General features: G+C 35.2%; 1 protein-coding gene across 1 annotated transcript in view; it reads left to right on the top strand.

Annotated features, from left to right (window-relative positions):
• The window catches only part of MTPAP (mitochondrial poly(A) polymerase), a 30,440-nt gene extending 29,212 nt beyond the window's left edge, over window positions 1–1,228 (top strand). Inside the window, 1 exon segment of the mRNA XM_055334495.1 lies at window positions 445–1,228. Within this exon segment, the coding sequence (XP_055190470.1) occupies window positions 445–807 (363 nt within the window). The 3' untranslated portion in view covers window positions 808–1,228.
• Window positions 1,229–11,189: the final 9,961 nt, after the last annotated feature.

Below are 11,189 nucleotides of genomic sequence, written 5' to 3'. Positions count from 1 at the left end.
AAGAATTCTAATTTTGTATGCTTCTATTATGTTTTTGGCAAGGCTCAAAAATACGTGTCTTCATTTTATTTTCTATTTTTCTTTTTCATTTTTTTTCCCTTCCTCAGCTTTATCCTCCTAGATAAAAGCTGTTACTTTAAAAATACTTCTATTGATTGATTTAGTCTAGATACCTCTCATCTGAACATCATCATCCATAGCTCATAATCCTGATTTATTTTTCTCTAGAGGATAATCACAGAAAGAAGTACATAGACACACAGACACATACACACAGACATATAATATGCATACATACCCAGTTCTCTTAGGAAAGCAATTCTTTACTCTGTAAAGTTAATGCCGGGATTTTACATGTTTCTGATATTTTATTAAACCAGATTGTTCTATCTGAGTCTTTCATATATTCATTATACATTTTTTCTTCCTTATAATAATCTATAGGGAAGGGAACAAAACAAACCTGAGTCATCTCCACTGCACATTCAGAATCCTTTTGAAACTTCTCTCAACATCAGCAAAAATGTAAGTCAAAGCCAGCTACAAAAATTTGTAGATCTGGCCAGAGAAAGTGCCTGGATTTTAAGTCAGGAAGATAAAGATCGCCCTTCCCCATCAAGTAATCAGCCCTGGGGGTTGGCAGCCCTGCTGCTCCCTTCCGTGGTAAATAGTGTGTCCCTTGCCAAGAAGAAAAGGAAGAAGCCTGCAAGTGAAAGAATTAAAAATTTGTTGGAATCCATAAAAAGCAGCAGTCCAGAAAATGATACAAATACCAATGGGAAAAGAACAGTCAGTACTCAGGCATAATGGCTACTCCTTTGCTTCAAGAACTGGCTTTCTCTGAGAACATGCTCTTTGGACTGCCTGGAAGAACTGGTGTGAAATTTTCACAGATATCATAACCACTTTCATCTGATGTCTCTTTTCATGATCTTCGCTTTGAGCCTCTTTCTGGTCTACGGTTCTGGGCTGTTTTCAGTCTGATAAGCCTCAGATCCACTGGCCCTTCAAAACGTCAGCCACAAGGAATAAGTGAAAGAGGATTGGAATGTACTTTAAATAAACTATACAAAGCAAGTGTAAAAATCTAAAAATTCTAAAAATCAGTTTTAGAATCAAACCATTGTTGATATATACATAAGGCATTGGATGGAAATCATTTAAAAGGACTTCTGGGTATGTACATATGTAGTCAGTGAACACAATAAAGCTTCAGAATTTGCTAGTACTCTTTAGTATGTATTTTTGCATTCTGCAAGCAAAGTATTCTTATTCACATATAAATTAAAACAGAGTCCCAAAGATGTTCATGTTTTTAAAAGGTATAAATGCAGATACTTGATTCACTACATTCTAGGTATTTTACGCCAGGTATATAAAAAATATTGATACATTGTATTCTAGAATAATAGGTACTTTCTCTGTTTTCAAAAATAAAACCCTGTTTCTACTATATGATATTCCCAATATCCTTTTTCTTATCTTTTGAAACTTCCTTTCTTTCTGTTTGAAACAGATTCATATTGAAATATAATTTCCATACATCCCCTGTGGAGTAACTTTTATTTTTAGAAGCCAATAGAGGAGTGCTTAAAAACTGGGGTCTTGAGCCAGACTGGCTTCCTGGCAAATTACTCAGCCTCTCCAGGCGCCCACTGTGTTCTTTGTAAAAGGGGGCCTGATCCTAGTGCCTGCTTCACCGATTGTTGTGAAGATTATGTGAGCTGCATAGGAAAGTGCTAGGTCAAGAGTCTGGCATATGATACGTGTTACTTTAGCTATTACTTTCTAGTTTTTGTGGTATATAAGAATTCTTGCTACTCAGAATTCAGATTTAGAGTTTATAATGGTTTTCAAAATAGTTTCCATCTAAATTTTAGGTCAGAAATCATAATGAGCTCTGCTTGGGATATTTTGGGGGACTCACTAGTAGAATTGTTATGAAGCAGCGAGTGCTGTGCATATGTGGTTCTGCTGTTTGGATTTCACATCTGAAACCAACAAACAGGTGTGTGTGTTCTTTCGTACATATACAGCGTTCCTTTATACAGTTCTTTTAAAAGCCTTTTTTCATTTGTTCTTTAATTAGGTTTATTCTGTTGGGATAGAAACCTATACTAAGAATTAAAAAGAGATTTAAAAAGCATAATTACTTTAGAGTTTCTAAGTGAAGTGATTTTCTGTTCCCAGATATTTGATCGAATGTTTTCTTTTTTAGGTTGGTGTTAAGTCTAAAATGATCATTTAGGCACATAAAATAAGTGTTGGTGTTTTTTCTTTCTTTCTTTCTTTCTTTCTTTCTTTCTTTCTTTCTTTCTTTCGTAATCTATAGAACAACTTGGACGCTGTAGGTTTGTGTTACTTTTCAGGCTGAGATTAAATTATGTGATGAATTTTAATCTATAAAGGTTTTTTAATCCAAAATTTTAGTTCTAGTCAACTGAACATAGACTACAAACAAATTTAATGTTTTCTCTTAAGTTCTTTGTATCACCTCCCAAATTTTTAAAGGGTAGTTTAGTTTTTATTATATTTTAGGGATAATCTGCCTTTACTTGACCTTGCCAGTTCTTTCTTAAAACTGATTACAGCAGTAAGGTCCGGAAAAAGGTTTTGTTCAAGGTGTTTCTTTTCTAGCTGTTTGTTACTAAGCTTCCATTCATTAGCTTTCAATGAGTTTTGCTCAGTCTGTGAAACAATTTGAATATGAGCCCAGCTAGATCGGATCGATTTCACTTCTACATCGTTCTGGATTTTATGGCCCACTGGTATAATTCTGGAGTTACTACCCATCCTCAGGAAACTGGAGAATTGGTCAGCGACATTCTAGGAAAAAGTCTATAATCTTTCTCATTCACAAACCTCTAGTCATCATAGAGAAGAGAAAATATTCAAAGTAGGGCTACCTGCTGTCATTTACTATATGCCTCTTCCTTTTGCTCAGGGGCTGTAATCAGGTAAGAACAGAATTGGATGGTCTCAAGTTATGTCATGTTCCTAGAAATTCCTTGGCATTTACACTACAGTTCTAACAGTTCCTTACAGCCTGTTGGTGCCATTATAGGGAAAAGTTAACATTTGCATGTGCAGTTTAAAACCAACACAGGGAACATCCGCAGCAAAGCCAGCAGGAAGAGCAGCCAAGCAGCACAGCTTGTCCACATAGCATCTCTCCACTTTTCAAGAGTTGGGCATTCAGTTGATGAGTGGCTGTCAGCCGGTCTCCATTCACTCCCTTTAGGAAACATAGTGGGAGTGCAACATTCACAATACCATAGACATGAATAAGTCATTTGCATGAGATGGTAGGAGAAAGCTTTATTGATGAATAGCATAGGTAGATCTGGAAAGGATAGGTAGACTGAGAGAGGGGCACAGGGCTTACCGTTCTGAAAAATAGGACAGCCTGAGAAAGAGTCGGGAAGAGGGAAGTGTAATTGGAGAACTGGCAGTTTGGATGGGTTGGGCTGTAGTTTTTTCTGTGGTTCTCAGAAGAGTTAAGGCTAAGTGAGGTAGTGAAGGAGTGCCAATAGCAAGTGAAGGAAGTTGAGTGTATTTTCAGTGGTAAGCTATTGAGGAATTGTATTGGAAGAGAATAATAAAAATTAAGGCAGTGCTTTTAGACAATTCATCTGTTCATACCAAGTAGTTTTAGATCACTGCTTCTATTCTGCAAATTTTTAGTTCCATGGATCTCATTATTAAGTTAGATAAAATTTGGCTGTTAAATTTTCCATAAAGCTGACTCTCATATACCTCAGAGGAGTCTTTCTTAATATTTATATTAATAAGGAAATAAGGTTTAAGTAGTTTAAAGTTATCAGGAAATACCAGGTCATGACACACAATTTCATATAAAAGCCTTATTAATGAAAAATTCTTTGTAATATATACTTGGAATGAAAGCATAACCAAAAATTACTTTTCACCTTGGAATGATGTTGGAAAATTTATTTTAAATACTTGAAAGGCTTATTTTGGTTTCATGCAGAGTTCAGTTACTTGTGGATACATATCCCAAAGAATATAAACATTACAATGTTCTTCTGGAATTCCCAGGGAGCAACTCCCAGAAAAGTCTATTTTAGATAGAATTTTTAATCTGTTATATATATAATACAGGATGTATAAAATCACCACAAATTATTTAAAAATAGACTATTTGTATGTTATCTGTGGTATGTGTATCCCACCCACTGTCTTAAGAACTCAGTGGAGTCAAAGCTAGATTAAAGGCATTACACACACACTTTTTCTGTCTACTCTTAGGTAAATGCATTTCAACTTAATTTCCCCCTGTGGTAAAGTTTTGAAGCTGTTAGCATGTAGTGCTGAAACATTTTAAAAGAAGCTATTGGAAAGATTCAACTTGAATAGTAAATGTTATGCTATGAAGACAATAAAGCACGGTAAAATACCTAATTTGGAAAGGCCAAAGCAGGATTAGTAAAATTATAAGTTATAGATGGTTATTTTTTCTGAGCTTATTTTGAATTATGGCACGTTAAAAACTTAACTGTGATGGATGCTGTCAAATAAAATGGCTCAAATTAATGAAGAGATTATAAATCAGGTCTGTATTATGTTCTGAATTACCAAAATTCTTTGATTCGTTAAATTGTTAGGTAGAATGAAATTGTTACATTTTTCTAAGCTTTTCCTGTTACAAGATTACTGGTATTTGGCTTAGATTCATGCAGCTTAGTGATTAGAGTTTAATTAATCTTGACTGAGTTTACACATGGACTTGGAGAGTGCTGTAAAATAGCATATTGACATGTTCTCTCTCCCAAAGATTAACACTAAAAGGTAGGTTATGAACCTGGCTGATGTCATGAGATGGAATTGGAATTCAAAGCCTGTTTTTTGTTTTTTATTCCATCTAAACTATGTATTGTAATTCTGTAAGTACACATATCAATATAAAACTCGCACAGGCTTCACCTTGTTATTCTTCATTAATTTAGGTGATTTAGAAAGGGTTGTTTGTTAACAATTTATGTGATAATGCCCCTTCACATCGCATGCTCTCCCATTCTCTAATAGACCCAACAGTAAACTTCTTTGGAGTTTTCCTGCTTGATTTCTTGGCATTACTGGTTATAAAATTCAGTTATCAATATTGACTGGTTTCCTTTAACTTTATGTAATTCAATTTGTAAAACGAGAACCATAACACCTTTTGCATATTTTTATATTTGACTCATTCACTGTTTCCCAGCTGAGCCAGGAGCCCAGTGCGGGACTCTATCCCAAGACCCCGAGAGCATGACCTGAGTGAAGGCAGATACTAACCAGCTGAGCCAGCCACCCAGGTGCCCCATCATTTGCCTTTTTTTTTTTTTTTTTAAAGTAACTACACTTAGAATAATGAGCACTGGCACTTCATTTATCTTTTGTTAACTGGTAAGATGGCTTCAGATAAACAATATTGATTTCCACAACCTCATCCTCACTTCCTGGCATATGACTCAAATCACTGTCTTAGTCTCACCCTCTGGTACTTCAATTTCTTTTATGCACTGGACTTTGTGTCCTAAATATTGCTCCTCACCTCCAACTGAGCCTGCCTGCGTTGTTAAAATTATCTTCTTCCTTAAACTTGACTAACCTCATAATTTGCCTATTTCTGTGGTTAGTGCCATTATTCTCTGCCACCACAGATCAAATGCTGGGATCCTTTTAGACTCTGGTTTTCCCCTTTGTTGGGTTAATCTTTTTCTGTTGCCATTAGCTTAATTCATGATTGATTATCTGTCTCCTAATTTAATGCAATAATCCATTAGCTTTTTTTTTTTTTAAGATTTTATTTATTTATTCATGAGAGACAGAGAGAGAGAGAGAGAGAGGCAGAGACATAGGCAGAGGAAGAAGCAGGCTCCATGTAGGGAGCCCAATGTGGGACTCAATCCCAGGACTCCAGGATCATGACCTGAGCCGAAGTCAGACACTGAACTGCTGAGCCACCCGGGCATTCCCATTAGCTTGTTTTTTAACCTAGCGATTTCCCTCTTCTATCTACCGATTTAAACCATTAATGTTCAAATGAGTCGATTTAAGAGTACATATTATGGTAAGTGAATATGAAATTACGTATGTGTGTTTGTTTATTGTAATTCGAAAGATAACCTTGGAATTATGCAGACGTTAAGGTCATCCATGAAACTTTTGTACAGGTATATGAAGAAGATACTGATTAAAGATTTTAATTAGTTAGGATTTTTTTCTGTAATATCTGAAAGGTATTCTGTTTATAAGCTCCACTGATCTCATGAAGTTTTCAGATTTCTCTAATAATGACACTTAATCCCCGGATACTGGTTTGATAGAGTCATTCATTCAGTAATCATGTTTACTATGTACCAGACACCATAAATCAAGACACACTGCTTACTAAGTGATATGAGAGGTTTGAATTGCAGGAAAAATGATTTTTGTTCTTGAATAGAAAGACTTAGTATAAGGGTAACAGTTTTACTCACATGTATTTATCAATTAATAATAGTGCAATGAATTAAAATCCTATAAGGATTTTTAAATGTGAAAGTCATCAGAAGTCTGTCTTGAAGAATAATCATACAAGAGTAGCTAGGAGAAATTTTTTAGTTTGGTAAATAACCTTAACATACAATACAAAAGTGAAACAGAATGCTACTGGTTTGTGATAAACAAATCAATGAAACAGCCCAGAAATAGATTCGGGATATATGTAGGAATTCAGTAAGCTAAGTGCAGCATTTCAAATCAATAGAAACATGGATTATTTGATAATTTGTGTTGGGACAGCTGTTAGCTATTGTTAAAAAAAAAAAAAGTTTGATCTCATTCTCTTATAAATTCCAGATGAATGGGAATTTAAGTTCCAGATGAGTTGGAATTTAAATGCGGAGGAGGAAAAGTGTAATCATAAAGTACTAAAATAAACTGAATGAACATTATAAATGTGAAGTAGGGAAGCCTGTCTTTTCAAGTATGACATGCACTGATAAAAGAATATATTGATAAGCTTGACTACTTTAAAATGGAAAGCTATGCCACAAAACAACCATAAACAAAATGAATTCTGGCAACTAATGAACAAGGGCTAATTTTTCTAATAAAGATCTACAAATCTATAAGTAATAGGCAAAAACAAAGACGATCACAGAAGCAACTAAAATGTACATGGAAATAGTAAAGATCAAGTGTACCAATAAATATATAAAACTTGATTATGGAGAATTTGAATAAAGTAAACTGAAAAGTATAATGAATTTGCATCAATCTATCACTTGTTTCAACACTTAACTTATGACAGATTGTGTTTAATTTATAACCCTATTACTTACCCCTTTTGTATTAAGTGAATTTCAGTCATCCTACTATTTCATCTGTAAATATGTATCTCCAAAGGATACTTTTTCTAACAATCATAAACCATTATTAAATCTTAATGAGACAAAGAAAAACAATGATTCTTTAATGTCATCACATCCGATTAGTGTTCAAGTGGTCTTACAGATCTCACAGTTTTGTTTTTTTTTTCCAAGTGCATTTGTTTGAGTCAGGATCCAGTTACTGTGCACATATTATGGTTGGGCTGGTTCTGAAGTCTCTTTAATCTTTAGGTTTCTGTTTCATCTCCCTTCTTACTTGCAATTTATTGAAGATAATAGGTTGTCTTAAGGAGTTTCCCACATTGTGGATTGTGTGGATTATGTCAGCACATATGATTATGTGCTATGGAGTTGTTCAGCGTTAACTTAATAACCTAAAAAGAATTTTTATCTGTTTTAGAAAATTTTCAACCATATTTTGTTGTATTTTCTGTCCTTTTCCCCATCTTCATTTCTGAAACTCTGTTAGTTTACTAATTTTTTTTTTAAAGCACTCTTTTTTTTTTTTTTTTTAATTTATTCATTCAGAGAGAGGCAGAGACAAAGGCAGAGGAAGAAGCAGAGAAGCAGGCTCCATGCAGGGAGCCCGACGTGGGACTCGATCCCGGATCTCTCGGATCATTCCCCAGATTGCAAGCAGTGCTAAACCGCTGCGCCACTGGGGCTGCCCTAATTTTTTTTCCCTTGAGCTGTGTTTAGTTTCTTAAACCCATTCGCTGAATTATCATCTTTAGTAGTTTTTTTTTCCAGTTTTAGAATTTCCACTTGATACTTTGAAATTTTTTTTCTAATTTTCTGACAAAATTCTCAGTCTTATCTGATTTTCTTACATTAAACAGTCACTTTAAAGTCTGTGTGTAATCACTAGATATCTGCTCCCCTGTAGTTCTCTCTGTTTTTCATGATGTTGAGTTCTCTCCTAGTACACCTGGTTGTTACTTTGCCCAATTGACATTGTGAGAGAGAGCAGAGATTATTTTGGGGAGGATGGTGTCAGTCTTCCTTCAGAATTGATTCAGTTAAAAAAAAAAAAAAAGAATTGATTCAGTTTTGCTTTCAGAAGGCAGGTAGGGGTACTTAGGATCATAAATCACCTTAATCAAGAAAGGGCTTGAGATTTTGAAGTTGGATTCAATTCCTGATTTAGTTATTCTTGATTCTCAGAGTGTGTCCCCATCCAAAGTCAGAAGCCTTTGCCAAGGTCCTTTCTCTTTGGTAAGCCCTGAACTTCAGGGCTTTGTCTCCTTTCCTATGAGTGTTTTGAAAGCTCTGCTCAGCTTGCCTCATCAGCAGGTGTTTTTATGGGAATAGCAGTCCCAGATGCTGGGTGTACCTGTGTCCTCTAAGTTTTCACTGCCTTGTTGGCATTTGGATGCTTTCAAGTAACTGCCCTTGGTTTTGCCCACATTTTCTAGTGTTCAGAGTTGGTGTTTATTACCTAGTCTGCCATTAGTGGGAACCGTTGAGTTCTTTGTGATTCCACACAGGTGTGTGTGTGTGTGTGTGTGTGTGTGTGTGTGTGTGTGTGTGTGTGTGTGTATTTTTAACCCTATAGAAATGGTATATACTATTCATTTCATTTGCTTCCTTGTAAGGAGTTTGAGATGCTATTTCCCTTACCGGCATGTGTTGAGGTGGGCTTTGGGTAACAGTGTGAGCACCTGGCTGCAGTGAATGCCTAATTCACCACCAAGGAAACAGGGCACTGCAAATGTTTTGTGCTCTGTTTCAGAGATCAGAAATTGCTTTTATTTATGGACTGTGATTATTTCTGGGCTGCGATTTCCTCATACAGGATTTTTGTACATGCCAGTTCAAAGTTTAAATTTATGCCATGTGTGAATGTGTGCAAAATACCCAAATAGGAATGGGGAAAATATCTGCTTTTTCCAACCATTTTGAGACACCTCAGACAACAATGAAATACAGTTTTTCTTCCAGTTTTCCAAAATATTTCTCTGGGTTGAGACCAGGAATGAGGCATTTTTGGCTAAAATGCTTCTTAGAATTTTTATGATTTTATAAGAAGAAATTTTCCTTTGAACTTCAAGCATATGTTATTATCATGATATTCATGAATGCAAACATTTCATGCATTTTTACATCAGTGAAATAATTTAGATTTTCTGTATTATTATGAGTCGGTTATTTCTCTGATGTTTGGCCATTTCATATTTGTTTTTTAACTCTGCCTATGTTTGTGTACGTAACAGAGAACTTAGGAATTAAAAATAGCTATCATTATTTTGAGCTGGTTTTTAACTTGTGTTTATGTTTTGCTACATATATTCTAATATTACTATTGCTAGAGATTTTCATTCAGGTCTTTAAATATTTAATAAGACCATTTTGAAAACTGAAATTATTTGATGTTTTTATCTTGATTGCTCTGAACAAAGACAATACTTCAAACTTCCCCTTGATGCTTCAGGATGAAAGTCGGGTTAAGCAATATTTGAATTTAGATGTGGTTTAAAATGATTCTTAATTCTGAAGTCCTTTGTAGTTTTTATTTTCCAAGCAATATTAGCTGTATTTGATCTTCTAGATGAAGAAAGATTTGACTATGATTAAATATGTGCAGTGCCATCCTGGAGTAAATTTTATTCATAGATTAATAAAATCTGTCCAGCATGATTTAGGAGAAGATATTTTAGGCCATTAAATTCAGTTACATAAGCTACAGTCTGTTTTAAATTCTGTGCAACTAAAATCTGTTTTGCTTTTAAAAAAAGTTCATTACGCTGGGAAATGTGGAGTATTTGTTTTCCAAAACCATCAAAAGCATGCTCAGTCACTCATTTATGAAAATTTGGAAGTACTAGTTTTAGCCTTTCAACTTAATGACAGTTACTATCATTGTCTAATTTTCTTCTCTGTACTTAAAAGCCTTAAGAACATGATAATAATTGATTTGACTACATGCTTTTTTTAGTGGTTTTTTTTTCCTGTGGTTCAACTGCTGTTCTTTTCTCAGATAGGAAGTTAACTATATAAAGTAAAGGAGTCTAGCATGGTACCCAGCATGTATGTGGTAATCGGTAAATTACTTTCTCCCTCCCGACCCCCCACCACACACACATCTTAGCCCATGGTTTTAAGTGTATTAAGATATAAAAATAGTACCAAGAAAACTTTATGAGCTCAGCTTCCATTTAACTCTTCAAACTACTTTTTCTAAAAGAAAGATTCAGAATTAATACATGGTGTTGTAGGCAGAATTCTGTTGTGGCTCCCTGGATTCCCACCCCCTTGGAGTATATACCCTATATAACCCCATGTCCTGAGTGTGATCAGACCTGTGAATAGAATGTAATAGTCGTTCTTGTGGTGGGGTTGCATTAAATGCCAAAGGCAATGGTTACTGCATTCCTGTGATTATATGATCTAAGATCCTCTAGTCACCTAGAGAGAGAATCCTGCTGGCTCTGCAGAAGTAAGCTGCTGTGTTATGGGGGGCCACATGGCTAGGGCTTAAGAATGACTTCTGAGAGCTGAAAGCTGTCCCTGCCAGCAACCAGCAGGAAATCCAGGGACCTCAGGTCCAAACAAGAAGAGACTTTTAGATAATAAATGAATAAACTAAGAGGACCCCCAAGCCTCAGGTGAGACTACATCCTGGCCAACATCTTGATTTTACTGAGCCTTCTCAGACCCGGGGCAGAAGGGTGAAATCAGTCTCTGACCCCAGAGTCACAGAAACTGTGAGAAAATAAATACATTGTCTTAAACAGCTAAATTGGTGGTAATTTGTTACTTAGTAAGAGAAAAAGAATACATTTGGGATAATTTTCTTTTTTCATGAAAGATCAT

Source organism: Nyctereutes procyonoides, unplaced genomic scaffold (assembly GCF_905146905.1).
Source record: "Nyctereutes procyonoides isolate TBG_1078 unplaced genomic scaffold, NYPRO_anot_genome, whole genome shotgun sequence".
Classification (NCBI taxonomy): domain Eukaryota; kingdom Metazoa; phylum Chordata; class Mammalia; order Carnivora; family Canidae; genus Nyctereutes; species Nyctereutes procyonoides.
Note: the sequence above shows the minus strand (reverse complement) of the source record. Positions and strands in the feature narration are given on the sequence as shown.